The 22,668-nt window shown below is 31.0% G+C and overlaps 1 protein-coding gene across 1 annotated transcript in view; it reads left to right on the forward strand.

Moving 5' to 3' along the window:
* Window positions 1-22,668, forward strand: part of LOC139516567 (kinesin-like protein KIF16B) — a 55,403-nt gene that overhangs the window by 28,932 nt on the left and 3,803 nt on the right. Inside the window, exons 19-30 of the mRNA XM_071306747.1 lie at window positions 8,197-8,334; window positions 10,471-10,556; window positions 11,032-11,123; window positions 13,154-13,207; window positions 13,680-13,812; window positions 14,512-14,595; window positions 15,110-15,271; window positions 16,037-16,839; window positions 17,665-17,719; window positions 18,277-18,422; window positions 19,847-19,894; window positions 22,275-22,332. Of these exons, the coding sequence (XP_071162848.1) occupies window positions 8,197-8,334; window positions 10,471-10,556; window positions 11,032-11,123; window positions 13,154-13,207; window positions 13,680-13,812; window positions 14,512-14,595; window positions 15,110-15,271; window positions 16,037-16,839; window positions 17,665-17,719; window positions 18,277-18,422; window positions 19,847-19,894; window positions 22,275-22,332 (1,859 nt within the window). The remainder of the gene's footprint in view (window positions 1-8,196; window positions 8,335-10,470; window positions 10,557-11,031; window positions 11,124-13,153; window positions 13,208-13,679; window positions 13,813-14,511; window positions 14,596-15,109; window positions 15,272-16,036; window positions 16,840-17,664; window positions 17,720-18,276; window positions 18,423-19,846; window positions 19,895-22,274; window positions 22,333-22,668) is intronic.

Here is a 22,668-nt window from a genome sequence, read left to right on the forward strand (position 1 = left end):
AAAGATAAAATTGTCCATATTTTGAGTTAGAGACGATGAAGTTTTCTACAATTTTGATATAATTTGTCCCAAAAGTAGTACAACACACTGTAAAAGTTTCATTGAGAAAGCACGGGTGGGATTTTTTTAATTTTCATATATGTTCTAAAAGAAATGCACTACAAATTAATTGTGTTCTCTAACCAAATAGCAATAATTATAAGGTGTTTAGGAAAACATGACATAAAAAGTTAACCTCCTTCATATAAGACAAAAAACGTGGGAACTCATACTGAATGGTCAAATGTGTTCAATATGAAAATTGCAGTTAAGATGGTAAAATCACAAATCGGCCATTAATGTACATGTAAATGGACTAAAAGTATGACTTTTGCGCAAATTTAAAGGGAAATGACGGGGAAGGGGCAAATAAGTGTTCAAGGGGAGCAAATGCTGTTTAAATTAGTATGCGGTTTTAAATATAGAGGGAAAGTGGAGTTATCTTTTTAGACTTAAGTTAAATATAACTTATGTAGACTTACCTTCTAATTCTATAAAAAAAAAAACCACACAACTCAGAACTATTACTAATTCACTTGAACTATACTGATATGCAGACCTAAAAACAAAAAGAAATATATCATAAAATAGTGATTGAAAGATTCATAACACTTTGAAAGGATAATTCAGACACGTGTTACACGGGGAGCATGTTTAATATAATAATAATGTCACGTGATCGCGCACTGACCTCGCATGTTGCATCGCCCTTACCATTCACTAATACATAACCATTTTCATGCAAACATGCAACGTGAATTTGATTTGTTATCAAATAATACAGAAATAATGCATGAACCGTTGAAGAAGAAATTATTTCATCAAATAGATGCGATTTTCACTTTCGACACAAATAGGTCGGGTTGACATTTCTGTCATCGGAGATTGTATTTAGCACAGTCGCTTGAATTTTAGTGATATATGTATGAAATTTTTTTTTATAAAATACTGTTATATGTATAATTATTATACATATAACCAGAGACATATATACACATGTGTATATATGTCATGTCTCTGATATAACAGTATTTTTTTTCTTTTTTTTTCATACATATATCACTAAAATTCAAGCGACTGTGGTATTGAGATAAATGGGATAAAACGGACCGTCAAAAAGGTCTAGAGAAGCACATCAGTGGAACCTTAACATGAATAAGTAATACTTACCAAAAATTCTCTACTTGATAAACTATATAACTGAAATTGCACAATAATAACGGTAAATAATTTTGTTGATGGTGATGATACTGGTTAAATTGGCGCAAAAAAAATTCTTACTCCTATTGATTTACGTAAAAAAAAATGTATAGAATTGAATTCGACTACAGTTCAGCATGAAAAAACGTGAATATGCAAAAGCCTGGTAATATGTTAATGATAAAGTGTGTATAAATTTTCGTAAACGAAGTTACCTGTATACTTCACCAAGAATTACATTTGAGCGCAAAGAAATGTATGTGTGATTCGGCTTATGTAACATCGTCAATCGGAACTACTCGGCTATTCACTTCGTGCAACCAGAAAGGCCGAGTAGTTCCGACTGGTAACAAAGTACAACATGATTAATGGAATTTTTGCGTTGCTATTAAATCATTGAGGCCACGTGATTGAGGCCATCTATTTTTATTGCGGGTTCCACATATTTAAATCGGAATTATAGAAAAAATGGAATGTTGTGAGCAGAATCAAAACCGAAATGATGAACACTGCAACATTTCCAGCAAAATATAAATAGGATGGAGGATCTGTGTATTCACATTATTTGTAAAACTCTCCTTATTCTTGTGAAGCGTGTGCTTTACATCGAGGCTTATTATGCTAAGCATCGACGCCACAGTACTTCAACCAATCAGACAATGTTTATTTGGGGCATTCGATCTATTTTTACTCAGATTTTGGAATATTTTAATCGAAATTATAGAAAAATTGAATATTGTTAGTACATTTAAAATAGAAAAAGATGAATACTTTTAGCTAGAGATAATTTGGATGGGGGTTTTGTGTATTCACATTATTTGCACAACTCTCCTTACTGATGCCATATTTTGGAATTTCCGTGACCTAAATGGTTCGCGAAAATTAATATTTTTATATATAGTATAGTAACAACCTCATGATATTATCTGGATTTACAATCATTGAGTAAGTTTGTCAACATCTCACTGACCTTAAATGCTTTTAAAAGTTAACCTGTTAGTACTAAAATAAAGAGATGTGGTATAAGATAAGATAAGATATTCCAATCAAAGGGCCCATTAAGAGCAAAGTAATGTATTGCAGTGATGTTTATAATTGACACAATAATGTTGATATACCGGACCTACTCCTTTTCTCAAAGTCTTAATTAAAACAATATCTGTACTTTATTGATAGTTTTCTGAGCTTAAAACATTTATTTTAAGTTGCAACACTTTTCAATACCTCTAGGTTTTCTTGAATAAAAAGCCAATAACATTTGGAACTTGTGCTTAACTTTTCAAAATTTTTACAACTTATTATTACATTATCAGTAAATTCTTTTCTTAAACGGTTATAAAGGGGAAACTAACATTCAAATATGGTATAATTGCCAATGAGATAACAGTCTAGAAACTCGTCACCAGAGTCCAAGTGTCTGTTAGCAGTGACAGTTAAATTACAAGTCAATTTAAATACATCAACAATGAATCAATTCCATTGTTTTCAGGCAAATGAGGAATATAAGAGTAACAATAGCTTTTGTCTTACTACATGTACAAGAGAATAATAGAAATGATAATATAAATAAGGAAATATCAGAGACAAAAAAAGACAGGACTAAGCCATTGGACTATATGTAAAGTATTCCCTTACTAATCCTTAGAGGAGCTGCTGTATACTTAGACAAAATGATGTTGAGGACTTGGCCCCATCAATCAGCATTTTAGACATTACATTATTGTCAATTGCAATCTGCTCTATTTGTTCCAACCTATAATGAGTATCAAAATTTATAACTAGGGTGGAAATTAAACCCATGTATGTTCATTTACTCTATTGTTCTTTGTGTACATACAATGTACATGTATATGAAATGTATCAAATGCAAAAAAAAAAATGCTGTAAACACCCTCATTACCTCATTATTTAAAGACCTAGTAAAGGAAGTCCTTGCACCTAGTTAGACGTGTTTCTTAGGCAAGATGTATTATATAACTCTTGAAAGTATAACATAATAAAGGTTGTAAGTATATAGTAATATCAACGTGCAACTAAGGTAAACAAACTATCAAACATAAACAATCTACCACGTGTTTGTCTGCTGTGCTTGAATTCAAAACGACCCATCAGGCTTATTTACACGAATTTTTGCTAAAGCAGACAGTTAAATATGTCTATTCACCTTATGGGGTCGGTTAAGAATGGATTTGGTGTTATGACTTGTGTATGCATGGAAATTTAATGAAGAAAACATTGATTTTTACCGTAACTTTTGAATACACAACATTCCCAAGTTATCCCCACAAAACACATGGCTACTTCGTAACGATGGCTGGTAACGTGCAGCCACTTTCTAACGGTAAATGTAATTGGATAATCTCAAAAGATCAATAATAAAATTGCTGATAAATGATTGGATACGAAATTGTGTCAGCTTATAGATAGATGAAAAAATGTAAACATTGAAATCCGCCATTATGACGTAGGAAACAAACTAATTTTCAATCTTGGATTAAAGGACATTGCGCACATTGCCAGCGTATCATGCATAACCAGTCTTTTGCAAATATATCTTTCAATTGTTTTTTTACACTTACTTTTCTATGTTTTAGTTAATTTAATGATTTAATTTACTACAGAACGGGTCATCGTTCTCAAAGAAGCCGTAGAAAAAATTATAGGTGGCGCTGTTTGAGGGCGTAAACACTTTACATACGGGTCCTTTTTGTGTCGACAAATTGACCTTTATCTGTCAGATTCAGGCGTTTGCCGTTCAACAATACACTTGGCCTTATCTAGAATACATTCAACCGATTTTGGATTTGACGGAAACAGTAGTCGAAAAATTCTCAACTAAATATAACTGCGTCTTAGTTGCTCTTTACTGTATTTTTAAACAGTGGTGTGAAGGACTGTTCAGAAGTGAGAGAGTTTCATTTCAGACTGCCTTGACAGAGCGTGGATTTGCATGGCATGTGATGCATGCTTACAAAGAGACAACTCGGCCTTGCTCCCTTTGCAGTTCATGGGATGCACTCATTTTTTTTTCGTGATTTGTAACTCCTTAATGTGTTTAAGATTTTGACAGTGGTAACTACTGATTATTTTGATACAATTAATATATGATTAAAATCTGTCTTAGTTTTAAATGGTGAGAGATATTTTTAAATAAAGTTAATGTAAGTTAGTCTTTTCCATTCGGTCGGGTTAAATGCAGTACAAACTTGGACCATCCCCACTCTTTTGGTTTAGTGGTATTTCTATATAATAAATTTAATTAACAAAAGACTTCTCCGTTTTTATCCAATCGTAAAATATGCAAGAATCGCTATTTCTGGAATAAAAATTCACAAATAAAGAGTACAATATATCATATAACAAAAAGAAACGTTATTTCTGCAGACAAAACGTGCCCAAATAAAAGTAAGTCAGTATTTTGTCGAGTAGAATAATTGATGCAAGCTATACGTAATTGCAGTTTTAACATGGGTAGGCATTATATTCGTGATTATGTTGCCCGAGCGATAATGAGGGCTGAAATAACACGAATATAATGCCTATCCATGTTAAAAATAAAATAAAGTATAGCTTGCATCAATTATTTCGATTCTGATTTGGACAATTAAGGTAATTTCTATGTTCGATGTGTATAGGTGTAGAACCTCCCTTTTTAGTTTGTAAACAAGCAAACGACTGACAATGTGATTTTTCAGAGGGAGGAGTTTTCAAAAGCCAAAATGAACGGTTGTCGTATCTAGGTCAAATATGTCAATTTCAAAGTGCAACACGTTACAGTCATAATGAATGAATTAGTAACAACATGTGCATCATTTAAGAGGGTGAAAATGTTTAAAGATTATCAAATATATTAAATGCCTGCCAATTTGATAATCTAATTATTCTGTAGTAGTCAATATACGCATGTGCAAAAAATTTTTATTGGATTTAGAGCATGAGTTGAATCATCAAGCGAATGGAGCACGTCATATTAGAATTAAGTACAAACTTTGTCTATCCGAACTATTTCTGGTTAGAAGTGTTTCAATATCATAACTTAAATGAACAAAGGAAATTTCCATTATCATTCTATCATAAAACATTGAAGCATAGATATATCTAGAATACAAATCAACAAATAAACAGTAATATATTATATAACAAAAAAAAAAACGTTATTTCTGCAGACAAAACGTGACGAAGTATAAGTAAGTCAGTATTTTCCATTTTGTCGGGTAAAATTCAGTACAGTTAGGTACACACTTTGCCTATCCGAACTATTTCTGCTAAGTAGTGTTTCCATATCAATACTTCATTACCTTCAATAAATAAAACTTAATTATCCAATCATAAAGCATACAAGCATCGATATATTTGGAATACAAATCAACAAATAAACAGTAATATATTATATAACAAAAAGAAACGTCATTTCTGTCGACAAAACGTGACGAAGTATAAGTAAGTCAGTACTTTCCATTTTTTCGGGTAAAATTCAGTACAGTTAGGTACACACTTTGCCTATCCGAACTCTTTCTGGTAAGTTGTTTTTCCATATCATAACTTCAATAAACAAAAGAAGTTTCCTTTCTTATCCAATCATAAAGCATACAAGCATCGATATATTTGGAATAAAAAACTGAAATAAAGTGCACTTTATTATATAACAGAAAGAAACGGTCATTTCTGCAGACAAAACGAACTCCGAACTCTTTCTGATTAGAAATGTCTGTATATCATAACTGCAATTAACAAAGGAAATTTCTATTCTCATCCTATGATAAAACATTCAAGCATCGATCTGTTCGGAATAAAAATAAACTGAAATAAAGAGTCATATATTATATAACTAAAACAAACGTCATTTCAACAGACGAATCGTGCCCACAGCAAGTGATTAGATTGAATATTTATATCATATTTAGCAACATAAATTACGTTGCTGATTTTTTTTTTAAATATTGAAATGATGACATAACATAGATGGTTTCAAAGATTCCATTATTTATGGTAGACTTGACAACAATCACATGGTGTTTCCAACATTTTAATTTAACATCAGTACTACGAGACATTAGAAATTAGATTAATGAAATGCCTATTTTGAGGGCATACGAAACGAGTTTTAATTTTTCGGGAATTTTTGATAAAAGTTTGCATACAGACTGATTTTCACCTAGTCACTCAAATATACAATCAAAATATTCCTCCATGTGCTGTTTTTAGAAATAAAATTGGTCGACATTTTAGATATTTGCTGAAAATTTTATGTTTCTTGGTCATCTATATCCTTATAACAACATACTCCTCTTTTTTGTTTCAAAGATAAAGGCACGCGAACTATTGTGAAACCGTCCGTTATATCTTCTCGACATAAGTGTGTCTAAATTCTGTGTAACACTTCTTTGAAATAATTCGTTTGAATCACATTTTGAGGATTTTAGTAAATAAAAAAAGTAAAATTTTGCGTTTTATTACTTGTAATCTTATTTAAAATAGTTTCATTGCTTATTTGTTTTTAAAATTTGTCACAAGTAATCGTCATACATAATTAGGCCAATGTACTCTTTTAAAAGAGGTGTCCATGAACTCGTTTTCAAAATAAATCAGACTAAAAATGCATAGTCTCTAGCTATTTCACAGTTGACGTCGTGAAAAATAACATTTTACATTAGCGATGTCATGGCCTCCCCCTTATCTCGTTCGTTCCTTTTTTGCACCTCAATTTCAATATTGGAATTGAACACTTTTTGACCTTAGCTGTATTTGGCAACACTTTTAGGAATTTTGGATCTCAGTGCTCTTCAACTTTGTACTTTATTTGGCTTTTCTTTTTTTTTTTTTTTTTTTTTTTTTTTTTTTTTTAAACTTTTTTGGATTCGAGAGTCACTGATGAGTCTTTTGTAGACGAAACGTGCGTCTGGCGTATATACAAAATTTAGTCCTGGTATCTATGATGAGTTTATTTGTAGATCTTTTGATTCTGAAGGCAATAATGATAAAGTTTATACTATCAATAGGTCAGTACCGCTGCTTGTAGACTATCTATATTCGCAAATCCCATCTACCAAGTAGCCAATTCTTCGATATCGGCATTATTGAAATGATCTGTTTGTATATTCATAGATTATGAATCTTATGAAACTCAGTTTACAACTAAGTCATTAAAAGTAAAATTGATATACTCATTTGCATGATTCTATGTCACTTGATAAAACTCATCAACATATTTTATATGAGTAACACGACGGATCTGATTACCTTTCAAGAGCAGCTGAGCTCGTTTCTATGGGGGTTCATACTGCTCAGTCTCTTCTTTTTCTAAATTATGTTTGTGATCTGTTCCTTTTTTGATTTTTTAAAAAGTTTTTGTCTTTGTCACTGATGATTTGTAATTTCAGTTGGTAATGTCGCTTCTCTATTTAAACGCTTTTGTTTAATCTGTTTAGGTTCTTTTGAATATCTAAAATTTTGATCTTGAGCAATCTGGTGTCTGTTTATCCAGTTTAAACACGAAGAGTGTACACTCTAATGAATGGTTGATCGATATTAGAATCTAGTTACCCCACTATGTAAACGAATATATTTGAAGTAAAAACAACCTAGATAATCCCGTGGACTCTAAACAAGGATACCATGTGTCGCCATAGTAAGCGCTTTTCTTGTTCGCATGCATAACCCGCCCAGAGAATCCTTTTTTGTTAAAAATGTCACGAAGACACAATCGGTCCTTTGATAGATCTAACGATTGCCTGTTTTTTTAAGATCTAAGAACGCGTCGAATTTGTTGATATGTCGGTCATCCAACATATAATGGATTCCAGAAAAGCCAAAGAGAAATTTCTATGCATTTCTTACATTATTTTTTTTAATCGGTTCGATTATATATACTATTTTTACCAAATGATTAACGCTTGTTCTGCTAATCGTAACATTCCGTTTGAACACAAACAACACTAAATTTTTATTTATTGTCAGAAATAGCTGGACTGGACATAGAAATGGAACACTGTGCAATCGCAAATGATAATAATCTAGTTCAGCTCATTCCGAAGAATACCGCTATGTGCACAGTAAATGGTTGTTTGATAATGGAGCCAACCAAACTTACGCAAGGTAAAATATTTAAAATATCTAGTATAAGACCTAATTCTAATTTTTATATTATTAAAACATTACGTACCAAAGACTGAGATATATATGTAGGACTCTAAAGTGCGATAGGGACGCTAAAGTACGATGGTCACGCTCAAGTGCGATGGTCTACGCTAAAGTGTGATGGTTCCATACGCTAAAGTTCGATGCTATGCGAAAATATAGACGTTAGAAACGCAGTTGGATTATGACGTTAACAGTCGTTTATACATAAACCAAAAATGTACATGCCGTAAGATAAATATTTAATCAACATCTATTTTTAAACCGAATGTCTATGACACTATTTCAAACCTAACTGTGATTTGTCGGCTGAAGCAAATGCGTTTTTAGTGGTGAAAGAAGGATCCGTGTTCTGCACCCGACCTGGCATTTTACTATATAGATACAAAATACTAGTAGAATACTAATAATGTTTCCTGTGTCCTGTTTCTTTTGGGAGCGAGCAGATCCAATTATATCATTGTATACGTTGCAATTTATTTTGCGGTCCTCGTTAAAATATAATTGTCGATTTTATTGAAAATTAAGCGTAAATGATAAATTGTATGCTGAAACTGTAGGAAAATATAACATGTATTTGTACTCGTTACGAAGAAGGAGAAAGCTTGGCGAATATTTAATTTTTCCTGCATTTAGATTAAAGCTTGTACAAATAAATATTACTTATTCCAACATTTTGTATTTGAAATTTACAATGGCGACTGTAAAAAAAAGGGGGGGTAGAATATTGATGAATTGTGTGAACGGCAAGCTTCGCCAATTATCCAAATATTTCTAAATGCGCCTGAACTTTAAAAAAATGATTGAATAGGAAATACAGCATTTTGTCACACCTATATTACCCTTTTTAGCAATTATTACGTGGTTGGTATTCTATAAACAATCACGTAATCCTACACTACAGTCCAGTATATTATAAAGCCTACATGTATCACATTTGTTATACCATAGCATATATACTAACTTTGTTTGCAAAAATAATATTTTTAAAAATCATTGTACAACGAACCTTACCCTATTGGTGCATTGCACTTTAGTGTGATATACCATCGTACTTTAGCAAACAAAAAACATCGCACTTTAGCGTAAGACATCATCGTATTTTAGCGTAGACCATCGCACTTTAGTGTGCCCATCGCACTTTAGAGCACCATTGCACTTTAGAGTCCTACATATATATGTTGAATAGAAAGACAACAATACGAATAAGACAAGATGTCAAACACTGATCATGTACGATACACACAAAAATCAGCAGACATTCAGAAATCATCATACGGTCATTATGCAATTTTTCTAATAACATGTCAAACTGTAACTCTACTGCAATTAGGCAAGTAGCGCCATCAATTGCAAGGTTTACGATCAGAGTCATTTGGAACAACGTTGTGCAATTGCAATCGACTTTTAAGGAGTTATTCGAAGTATTTTTTTGAACAGTTTAACAATATTGTATAAGCATAGGAGATACAGTACTGTATTGTTAAAATATTGGATTTGACGGTCCGATATATCCGTTTTATTGACTTTCCGCATCATTAAGTAAAACAGCATATGCTTGCATTACATCCGTAATTGACAATGGCAACGCTTCAACCACCGTACTGTTATTCCTTTAATACCAGCATCCGGAAATGCTCGAAATTTTAACAGTATGCATTACGTTTTAATTATTACAATTGAGCATTGTATTGTTTACGTTTATTAGTCCGAATTTAATATATTTTTTGAAGATAAGTTTTAATGTTTCTAAGGTTCAAACATATTCATCTATAAAATAAAAAAAGATAAGATTTCCGCCGCACACCAGTTGTTGAATGAATAACTAACCTTTATCAGTTACGTTGTTCAGCAAAATGTCCAACTCTACAGGAGAAAGATGCATAATATGTTTCATGAAAATTTCACAAGTCTATGAACTGAATAGTAACAAGCAACTATATAATATAAATAATGCTAATTCTAAAACTACAAAAGTATTTAGGTAGGGACCATGACAATGGTAAATACTTAATAAATCTATAGCAAAATACAATGATTTTTGTAAATTTAGTTTCTTTCACACATTCTAATATCTACTGTTTATTGTTCCAGGTGCAGTTATACTTTTAGGTAAAACTAACATGTTCCGTTTTAACAATCCAGCAGAAGCAATAAAAATGAAAGAAGAATTAAAAGACGTAAGTGAAGGATAGTTTTCCACAGGCACTACCAGGACGCTAATCGAATTCTTTTTGTAACTTTTAATAATTAAACATATGAAAACTATAAACAGCCCTCATAAATAGGTATAGATTTATAAATTTGCGAACACGAATAAGAATAAGTGTGAAGGTAGAGGGAATCATCATGATTTCACCAAAAGTCATAAAGACCACTAAGACCAATTTCTTTATGTTAAATATAAACTGAAACCATTGTTTTCTCGAACCACATCTTTTATGTCTATGTTGTTGGTTCCAATTCATAATTTTACTAGATTTGCACCTGAATATGACTTATATCAAATACACGATTTATTCGGGTTTCTTATTACTATATCATGAATGTATAATTCGGTCCATGCATATTTTTCGCTTACTAATTTTTTTTCATTGTTCGATTTTTTTTATTCTATAATCTGGTCTGTTATGATGTACTTATTTCTTTTGTCAGCATGGGATATCAGTATCTAGGGAGCCTTCTATTGGTTATGGAAGATCTATCAGTGACATGTACAGATCTACGGACAGCTTGACATCATCAAAGTAAGTATTAACAGTCAAATAGTATAAAAGACAGGTCCATGGTATAACTGTTCGGATATTTTCCCACGAAATACTTTTAACAGGGATGTATATATTCCATAAAATAACCTTAACAAACTTTACCCCAAATTATATAACGTCAGTGATTGCATCTGCTTCCAGTAATTACCAGCATTCTTTCAAATGGTATAACTAAGTACTGTTGCACTTATACCAGAGCGTTTATAGGTTATTGTACTGAGTGTATTGCGTTTTCGAAACTTATTTGAAGGGATTGTTTTTCATCACGGTGTTGTCAGATTTTCTTCGACTTGTGCTTTTGAATATCTTTTTTTTGTATCTTCCACCTCTCATGTATGCACTTAAAATTATTGTCTGCTATTTGGCTTACATCCGATAAAATTGAAACGCCGACGTTTTGTTATTTGTTTGTTATGAAAGTTCTATAAGTAGCAATGTCTGTATTTAGCTTAAGAGAACATTCTTCATTGTATTCCAGTGACCCATTGTTACGTTCATGGGATATAATGGATATAATTAAAATAAATATAGAAGAATTATTAGAAATGTATGAAATGAACTGACTTGACATTAGGAGAAAAAAAGTCATTTATTTACGTGATTGGAAAATATGTCTACATAGAACGAACTAATTAGCACATTTGAATGAAGTGATGGAATTTCTGTTTCCTAAAACTATCGACCATGGCACAACATTTTGGAATTTTGAGTCCTCAATGCTCTTCAATTTTGTATTTGTTTGGTTTTATAACTTTTTTGATCTGAGCGTTACTAATCAGTCTTATGTAGACGAAACGCGCATCTGGAGTATTAGATTATAAGCATGGTACCTTTGATATCTATTTCTTCCTGTCGAGCACATTGGTTCTAATGTTTTACTTGTCCAACAACTCTATTTTTTTTTATATAAGAACATAACCTTAAAAATACCGTGACATAGTAACTCAGTATATAACTAGTAAAATTTGATAAAATGTAGGTATATTTTCACAAAAAATGCTTCATAAATGCTTAAAACTTCTTGTTTTCTATATTTTTCAATGTTTGCTATTATATTTGAATAAATATTATTATCTGCATGATTTTTTGGATAATTTTCATTTGAGACTATTCGCGAAAGTCAATATGTAATTATACGAATCCCAAGTCAAGGCAATTTTGAGTTTTTCATGTTTCTCTCTTGAATATTTTCCTATGAAGAACATGTTATAAAGATTAAAAATATAAAAAAAAAATGTGCTGACAATCTGTTAGTTGTTATTCAATAAACCGGTCTTACTATCTAGCGCATATCACATATGATTCTCTTTCCTCTATTAGAAAGATACTGAATTTCAAAATAAAATAGCTATTGATAAAGGACTCTCACCCTCACTCCAGAAAAATTAGTTTCACGTATTTGGTTATAGGATTCCTGATTTTTTTTTCATTGGTATTAGGTAACCACACTTTTTGGCTACATTTTATTTGTGTATGAACATTGTGTGAAGAATGGCAAATAAAGCCGACTATATTTTTCAATTTTGTTTCATTGATATGTTTCGGAGTTTAGTGTGATTTTTCTTTTCGCTGAACTATTAGATTTTTTTGTTTAAGGGCGAGCTGAAACCCGCCTCCTGGTGTAGGATTATCTCGATTTGTTGAACACAGAACTGGTGGCCTTTGGCTTTTTTGCACTTTGATCGGGTTGTTGTCACTTTGACACATTCCTCATTTCCATTTTCCATTTTATTATGATTTATATATTTCACATTAACTGTTGAGTAATAAAAATACAATATTACAATATTAAGGCCATGACGTTGTGTTTGAATGTGAATTATGCTGATCAAAAAATGAACAAAATAAAATATTACATTTACGTCTGGTTCCCTTTGAAAAATTCTGTACCACACTATTTTAAAAGCGCAGACTTTGAAGGAGTGCTGATAATATAGCGATGTTAAAGAAAACAAATGGCACGTACTTATATTCTAAATAACAATGATTCTATTTTTATGTTTCTATAGCTGGGAAACATCAGATGACTACGGAGATGACATAGACAAGTTAAACGAACAAAGGTAAGTGTCATTGCAATAAAAAAAAATGTCTGAGTACAAATTTATAACACAAAATAAGCTGTACATAATGCCAAAACAAAAATCGATAACAAAACTAGCCAGCTTCATTTCAAGGTAACGAAATAAGAAAAAAATCCAAAACGTTCTACTTTGTCAACCAAGATGACAAGTGTAAAACAACTGTCATATTCGTGACTTGGTATATACCATTACCGAAGAATTGGTAATTAAAACCTGGTTTTACAGCTAGCTTAAACTCCTACAGTTGACTATATTTTCCAAATAGACTGACAAAAAATCACGAGCAACCTAAAGAAACATAATTGATTAATTGACAAGAAAAGTCTGTATGTAGCATTTCTAGTGTACATAGAAACGCAAATATCTTTGAGGTATTTTTTTTTATATTATATATTACATATAAGTGAAATTTCTTTTGTCCAACTGTCTAAAACATATTAAATTTCTTTAGGAAATACATTGAGTTGATGGAACAACGCTATGATAAAGCTCAAACAGAAAGAGAATCATCAATATCCAATTTGGAGCAAGAAGTTCAGAACATTTTAATTACTTTGGGTGATATAAAAGATCGAATACATCAGGTAATATGATATAGTATTATATATTTCTGTCTACTTGTATATAAATTAAAGTGTGGGAGATAAATTCCACGTTTATTGAGATATCTAGAATCTAATATTGCGGCATATATATACTGTTCACCTTATGACCTTTAATGATCGACAACCATCAACAGTAGAATTATTTTTCGTTGGAGTGCCGTTTCGGAAATCCACAATTCCCATTCAGCGGGACATTTCAATTCGAAACCTATGTGAAACTAAAAAAAAAAAATAATAATAATAATAAAATATTTAATTTATCAGATGTATTAAAGATAAACAAACCACCACTATTGAAATCTTAACAATGTATAAACTCAACTCTATAGTCTTTATGTATTTATATAGCTCATCCTGATTTATTTGAAAATTATTTTCGGGCATATCTAAGACGACATTAACTTTTATCAAGAGCATTTACATTTATATATTTATCGACGAAAAAGTGGGAGGGGATTAACGACACTGACTACCCATGAGGGTCTTGCTCGCTAGGTCAAATATTTGTGAAACTGGAACGGAAATTTGAAAGCCTTTTTTTTTAGAAGTAAAAACGAAACTCATTTTAATTATCTACATTTGCAAATATTGAAGAAATCATTGAAGCCAAAGTTATATTAATTCGTTATAACATGATCAATGTGAAATACATTTGATATTATTTTTTATTCTATTAAGGACAATATGCAAAATACAAAATATGGAAAAGCATTGAAAAAACTAACTGATGACCATACGAAGGTCAAAGATGCAATTTTACAGGTATTTATTTTAAGAAATTACACAACATACATTAATTTTGGAAATCATTACAACAGTGATATGTAAACAACTCGCCGCTCATTTCGTGGACAAAACAACAAGCCTAGTATCTTTAATGGGATTATGCAACAACTTCGTTCATGCCCATGCTGATGGTGGTATGGTCCAAAAGGTGTCACAAGACTTGTAGTTTCCTCTTTGATGCTGACATATCATTCATACGCATAGGTCTTTATTCAATTACTGATTATCAAAAGTTGAAACATTCTAAATACTTTGTACCTCAGGCACTTTTAGCCGGATTATGCACAGTTTGTTCTGAATTTTTTGTTTTCAATGTTATTACTAAACCACAGGTTAGTCTTTAAGACTAAACGTGTATCTTGCATTCAAAATTACTAACCCGGTATCTTTTAGTAATAAGTCTTATTTTTCAAAAGCACAATAAAATATATATATATATATACATATATACATATGATTATTTAAAAATTCCTGTATGTTTCATGCCTAGGAAATTACAAAGCTGAAGTCAGACCTTGAATTTACTCTGAAGTCTTTGGATGATGAGATACTTGTTTTAGAACAGAAGGAAAACGATCTTGTTATTTCACAAATAACTCTTCAATCAAACGTTCATTCTAAAATCGCTTATCTATTAGAGAGCAAGGGACAGGTAAGAATTCATTCGCATCGTTGTAAATATAACTAAATTGGATGCAACTGTCATACAAGTGAGAGGTGTAGCGCTATAAAACCAGGTTCAATCTACCATTGTCTACATTTGAAAATGCCTGTACCAAGTCCGGAATATGACAGTTGTTATCCATTCGTTTGATGTGTTTTATCATTTGATTTTACAATTTGATTAGGGACTTTCCGTTTTGAATTTTCCTCGAAGTTCAGTATTTTTGTGATTCTACTTTTTTTGCCTTTAATTATTACACAATACCATAAGTTGTTTAAGTAATATTTAATGTCCTTCTTTCAAACTGTGGTTTTAAATATATTGTTGTGGTTTGTCCATTTGCGTGTATGACAGTGTTTGACTGTGGGTTCCGTGGTGAATATGTCCTATATACTAAATTTGACAATTATTCAATGCAGTAATTTTGTACAAAACGATAAGAGCAAACAATAACAACCGATTATTGCATATGTGCATGGACAGAAGGTTTTAAAAAAAAAACTGGTCGATTTTTATCACGTTTAAAGAATTTTATAATATCTGAGGAGTTAAAATGAAGATTTGCATAGAAATGAATAAAATTGAAAAATATAAGTATATTCTTCTTATCAAACATTTCAATGTTTTGAGGATTATATATTTATTTGAATATGCAGCAAACTTTTGATTAAAAACTAAACAAGAAGAACTACATGTTCTGCGACATTACAATGACCGCCTGTACAAATTTTCATGACTTTATAATTAATACAGAACTTGAAAGATTTAGAAGATATAGATAAGGATTTACAAAACCTAGAACACTGTTTCACAGGAGAAAAGACAAAACTGACCTCAAAGTCTGATGTTAATGAACGAATTCTGAGAGAACTTGAACAACAGGAACAAAAAATACAAACGGATGTCGATATAGAATTTAAACTGTTACGGGATAAACGTACTAGAGCGGAACATAGCAGGGCATCTGAAATGAGAAAAATAGATGAAGCATGGCAAGATATCCATGAGCATGAGCAGCAGATGAGTGAACAAAAAATGCGTGGCTTGAACCAAACAGAAAAGTCTAAACTTTTGCAAAAGCAAACACATATTAATGAAGCGAAAGAACTTTTAATACAAGAACAAGAATCTATTTCCAAAGACCATAAAGAAGTCATGACACAGTTAGAAAAAGAAGAAATAAATATTGATCTGAACAAGCATAAGTTGTTAGAGGAATTTCAACTGAAAAAACAGAATGTTTTATCTACAATTAGTCCCAAACTTACCGAAATTAATAACACAATATATATAAAAAAGAAGGATCGCGACAATCTGGACAGTACCATTCAAAATTGGGAAAATGAACTAGAAAATCTAGAAGGGATGCTCCGCATGTCAACCGATAGCTGCACTAAACAACAACATGGGATTGCACAAGAGACACTTAAAAAGAAGAAAAAGCGTGATCTGATTGAGAAAGAAATAAAATCAAAGTTATCAGATCTAGAGTCCAGACTTGCTGCGCTTGATAAAGAATTCAACGAGTCAACAGAAAAACTGAAATGTGATCTAAAGTACGTAAATGTATAAATGTAGTAAAATAAAACCAGATTCAAAAGCTATAAAAAGTCCGGAATATGGCAGTTATTATCAAGTAGTTTGATTCTATGAAAGTTGGCGTTGGTTTTTGTTGCACTTCAGTGTTCCTGTTCCTTTGTTTCCCTGTTATAGTAGAATTTTTACCCTCGGTTTTAGTTTGTAACCCGGATTTGTTTTCTCTAAATCGATTTATGACTTTTGAACACCGATATACTACTGATTAAACCACAATTGACATTAACAATTCTGTCCGAATCAACTAATCTGTAAGGATGATTGTAGTTAAAATTCACAATTACCACTTCATTTTCAACTGTTGAGTTATATTGTGTAGATGTGAGGCCTGTGAACATCACATAGACCAAAATTTGATTTCAAGTTAGTTTAAGAATTTGTCTATTCTTAAAACTCGTTTGTGACCATATCTTTTCTGCGTATTTTTGAATGTTGCTTTGTTGACTTTTATTGCAATAAAACATAAACATAAATGATATGTTCAAATAAACATTAACGGAAGACCAAACGTTTGATGTTTTCTTCTTTCCAACAAAAAATATGATGTTCTAAAAAAATATTAGATGGTTTGAAATTATAATTTCAGAAAGTTAGACAGATAATAAATCCTATCCAGAATTTAGATTGAATACATTTAAACATGCATAATCATATTTATCATGAAAATATTCTTTAGAATCCGTAGCAGAATAAGACAAACAAAATATGTTTTTACCTCACGTTGTCTTCTGTCGTTGCAAACAATACAAAATCAAAGAATCAGAAATAGTTTTGTTATTTTTCAGTTTTCCATCCAACCAAGGGGAAATTGATAAAACCACAAGTCACCCGAAGCAAGAGGTAAACATATAAATCGATAAATTAGATATATGGCAATGTATGAATATTTTTTCGCGAACATTCGATATCTTTCTACACAAATCATGCTACGGCACTGAAATTTTTCACCATAATTCACAAAGGCAAGACACATGACGAGTTATCTTTAGACTTACCTTTTGTCAACTGAAAAAAAAACCTGTTTATTTCAAACAAAATATGCAGTATCTTGTTGTGCGATTTAGACAGATTTAGTTACAGCTTTCACTCTCATTATAAAACAACTTTAATATTCTCGTATCTTATTTAAATACAATTTTTTTTTATTCTTATACTGCATCTCGTGATTTATGATTATAAATACATATTTAAAATTTTGATATTGAAGGGGTGTATACAAATTCTGCTATAAGTATATAGTACTTACATGTATAAGATCGACGTGATTGAAAGTTTTCAAATCATGAGTATTATGTAACCTTTTCAATGTTTAATATTTGCTTTATCATGGAAGATATCAGTGAATATGTGTGCAATCTTTTGTTTTACAACCACTAACGCATATATATTTCTAACAGGAAATTACAAAATTTCAAGAGCTTTATGACAAAAAACATTCAAATTTATTAATCCTAAAACAACAAGCTGAGGAACAACAGGATAGAGAATTCGAATCGTTGGAACTTGAAATCATGAAACTAGAAGAAATACAAAATCAGGCTAGGTATGTTTTTGATAAAATTTTAGAAATTTTGGAACCATGCTCTTGAACTTCGTACTTTATATGGCCTTTTTAACGTTTTTTATTTGTGGGTCACTGATGCGTCTTTTGTAGACAAAACGCGCGTCTGGCGCAGATAAAAATTTATAGTCTTGTTATCTATGATTTGATGAGTTTATTTGTACAATCATAAAATGAAATGAGCGTTTGATGGAAAAGGTTATAGTTGTGTACCATTTCTTTACAATTTGAGTGCGATTGGGATTCTCCTTTTCGATTGATATGCGAAAGGAGAACGTTTTTTAAAAGTTCATTGAATTCGTGGGTAAGCTTTCTAATTAATTCGTTTAACTGTAATATTTATTGTATTTTGAGCAAAATATTTAATAAGTCCCTCAGATGATTGGAAAAACGTATTTTTATCGAATAGCATCCATTAGATTTTTTCGAAAACAAAGTATGTCGGATATCACTTCTCGTATATCGAAATTTCGTCTTTGGCTTATAATGTGCCAAAGTACGACTATGTACCAAGGAGATATCTAAAACACACAAGTCGAAAGATGACACCATCCTATAAAAGAAAAACAATTCATAGACAAACAAAATAAATCATAAAAAACTAGATACTGAGCAACACATCACAGTTAAGAACAAACGGTTATCAAGCTGACTAGGAAGGGTAAACTAGTGGCATCCTGCCAAATAGCCATTATTTAATCGATTGGCATTAATATTTAATTCCAAGCCATGAGCTAACCAAAACAAAAGTTATGTTTACGTAGTTCTTGTGTTTGGTGTGAATTTCAACTGTGATGATACGAACGCCACTGGTGAGTCTCAAGCAGAAAAATAACCGCACATGTGGTGCATCAACTTCTAAGTCTTGTATTTTTGATCAATGTATACAAAGATGTGTATGGGAGTAAAAACAAATTTTTGGTACAAGACATCGACTCAAATTTTAACTAAGAAAGCAACAGTAATGACCATTTAAGGTACATATATATTTTAAATATTTATGGCGTCATGAAATGTCTGCATGATATCTTAATATTCAATTATTGAAAGTTCATTATTTGGTTTAATTTTTATGTGCCAGATAATGACTCTTACCAAACATCCACTTTATCGAGACACGTATTTGTTGAAAAAGATAAAAAGGAGAATTTTACCATATAGGCTATGCATTCTGACAAAAGATAAAAAATATCACATGAACAGATATACATGAAATTGCGAAGGATATAATTTTCAATAAGAGGAAGCGTATTTTTGATTTTTATGTGAATTTTCAAAAATCGAATTCAAGTTGACATAACTAAACAAAAGAAATACCAATGTTTTTGTACAAATGGTCAAAATACGAGAAACTAAAGCCATGCATCTTTTTAGCATTCATTTATTATATTTGAATTATATTTCAGAATTGATCAAGAGGTGAAACGTCGACTACGGGATGTGCGACAAAATAAGTGAGTTTTCTCTACTATTTGTATGATAAAATCAAATGTACTTCAATAGTAAACAGGGTCTTTTAAAAAAGTTCGGGTAATATTTTTTTTAATTAATTTCTGTTACAGTTAAAACATTTTAAGGATGTCTGCTGGTCATGTTTTTGAATTCTTGTCATATTTTCGATTTTCTCAGGTTTTATCCATCCAAATGTATTAAAAAAAAATTTACACGACACCCCACTTTTGTCTTCATAAATCTGTTCAATAGATCATTTCAGATTTAGTGATCCGGCGGCATGAAATCCTTGTTATTTTTTCTTGGTTTAAAGGGTAAAAAACAATTCCAATGTTAACAAATAGTAAAGTCTGAAGAAAACCCTTTTCCCGCCATTTTCTAAATGTCTCGTATTTTGAAAACTACACACGAGACTAATGATTTTATTACTTTATTTTGTTTAAATATCAAAGTTGTTTTCATTTTAAGCAACCACATGAAATCCTTGTTATTTTAAATTAGAGCAGCAGACATCCTTAAGCACGGTCAAAATATTTTGAATCACGTTTGTTTCAGCGACCAATAAAATTATTTTCATGCATTGATACCACATACTTTTTCTACTGATGCTCTAAGTATCTTAACGGTATGATCGATATTTGTAGAAAGTAAAACCATGTGATTTCAGTTTAATCTGAAAAGAATGTACCAGTCTTGTATTACAACTCCAGTTTCCGGTGCATGTCAAAACATGGAAGGAAACAAAATAGTCCATTTTTTCTGAATTTATTTCTTGACTCAATTTTTTCTGTCTGATTATAAGTTTATGCTGAATTGAAACATATATATTGATTTAAAAAAATCTTGCATCTTTTTGGGTATATCAATCCAGGAAAGTGGAAGGATGTCATGTTTACTTGAAGTGGTGCGGCCTAGTAAAAATATCAAACATATAGAAGAAAAAATGTTTTGACTTCAGGGTTACGTAACTTTTTATTCTTCGTGGCATGACCCACTTTTTTTTGATTAAATCTCAATATCATATTAGTCCATATGAACATGAAATTTTGTTTCTATGTAGCATTTTTTTTTTTTTTTTTTTTCAAAGATCAGTTGTTTTGCATGTAAGCCTACGGAGCAGTCAAGTACAAGACTGCAACACGACAACACTATCAACCCTGGTTTTAATTGATTTAAAAAAGTTTTCAATCTATTTTCCAATTGTTTTTGGCCTACAAAAAGTACAACATGACAAAATCACAATACATGGAACTATAAAATACAGGTCATATTAGATTATAATGGGTGAAACAATATTTTTCGAGCCAAAGCAATATTTGTCAAACTTATTCTATACATCGTTTCTTAGTGTGTAATTTAGCATTGGATTTTCAATTATGCCCTAAACTCAGTCATGAGTACATGCATAATTGATCTGGAACACATCAATGAGAAAAAAAATGGTATTATAATCCGAGGATGGATATTATACATTTTACTCTTTACTTGTAGTCCCTTTTGTATAAGTTAAACATTGTAGATATAATCAAACTATGATTTAAATGATAATATATCAATTTTGTTTTTCGATACATAGTATTTAAGATATAGTTAAATAATTTGTTTTTTTCAAAAACAATAATTGTAGAAGATCAATTGTTAAAGGTGTACTCATTATATTCATTGTATATTTCATCGTTACCGTTTTATCATAACTTTTTAATATTCGACTTTGTACAGATAGATCTCAATGGGAGTGTTGGAAGGATTAGTGCATCTCCTAGTCATATTGATCTAAAGATTATTTACAAAGCACTATTTGTAGAAACTATATTGTGTCGGGATTTCTGGCGTGGGATATTTAACATATGATGCTCGGTTGTCTAGTACATTTATCGTAACATTTTAATCTAGTTTTAAATTTGAACTTAGTGCTTTCGTATAGAAATAATCTGGTGAAAATTCTTGCCACACAGCGCTAAGAAATTAGTAACGGTATATCTAAATTCGGATCGGCTATTTTTTTCATAACTTTTCTATACTTAAATGGAAAGATGTAGGCCAATTATCCCACAATTAATTCTACAATTGGAGCAATTTTGAAAATCAATCAGAGAAAAGTGTTTCATTTTTGAAAAAATTCTGAAATGCACAAAATCCTTACACATCCAACACAAATCACACTACTTAAAAAAATATTCTTTACATCTATTGTGACGGTATATGGGTAACATGATTTTTGACCAAATATCCTTTCTTTTGATTTAGGAAGCTTGCTTATTTATAATTTGAAATATGAAATAATTCTATCTTGTATTATAATTATAGCCTTCTCATAAGATTTTAGATTTGAACAAATTTGTAATTTAATGTCAACTTCGCTGAAGACATAATACGTTTCAGGGCTACCAAGAGACGGAATTATGAAAGTTTTGCCAGTTTAGAAACAGATAACAATACTGTAAGTTAAATAAGTTGTCAAGATACAATTAAAAATTCCACACGTAAAGTCTTCTATCCATCCGATTGATGTGTTTGAACTTTTGATTTTGTAATTTGATACGGAATTCCCGCCGTTTTGAATTTTACTCAGAATTCGGTAGTTTTGTTATTTTGCTTTTAACAGATAAGACGACTATTCTAGTAAACAACGAAATGAAAAAAAGAGTTTGTGTTAAAAATGACATTTAAAATAATTGTTTTATTTGGGGTAACTATCTCTTTTTCGAAATAGGTCTCTACATACTGACTACATGTAGAATTGTAGAAACCAGAATAGTGGTCCGATTTGTATGTT

Source organism: Mytilus edulis, chromosome 3 (assembly GCF_963676685.1).
Source record: "Mytilus edulis chromosome 3, xbMytEdul2.2, whole genome shotgun sequence".
In the NCBI taxonomy this organism is placed as follows: domain Eukaryota; kingdom Metazoa; phylum Mollusca; class Bivalvia; order Mytilida; family Mytilidae; genus Mytilus; species Mytilus edulis.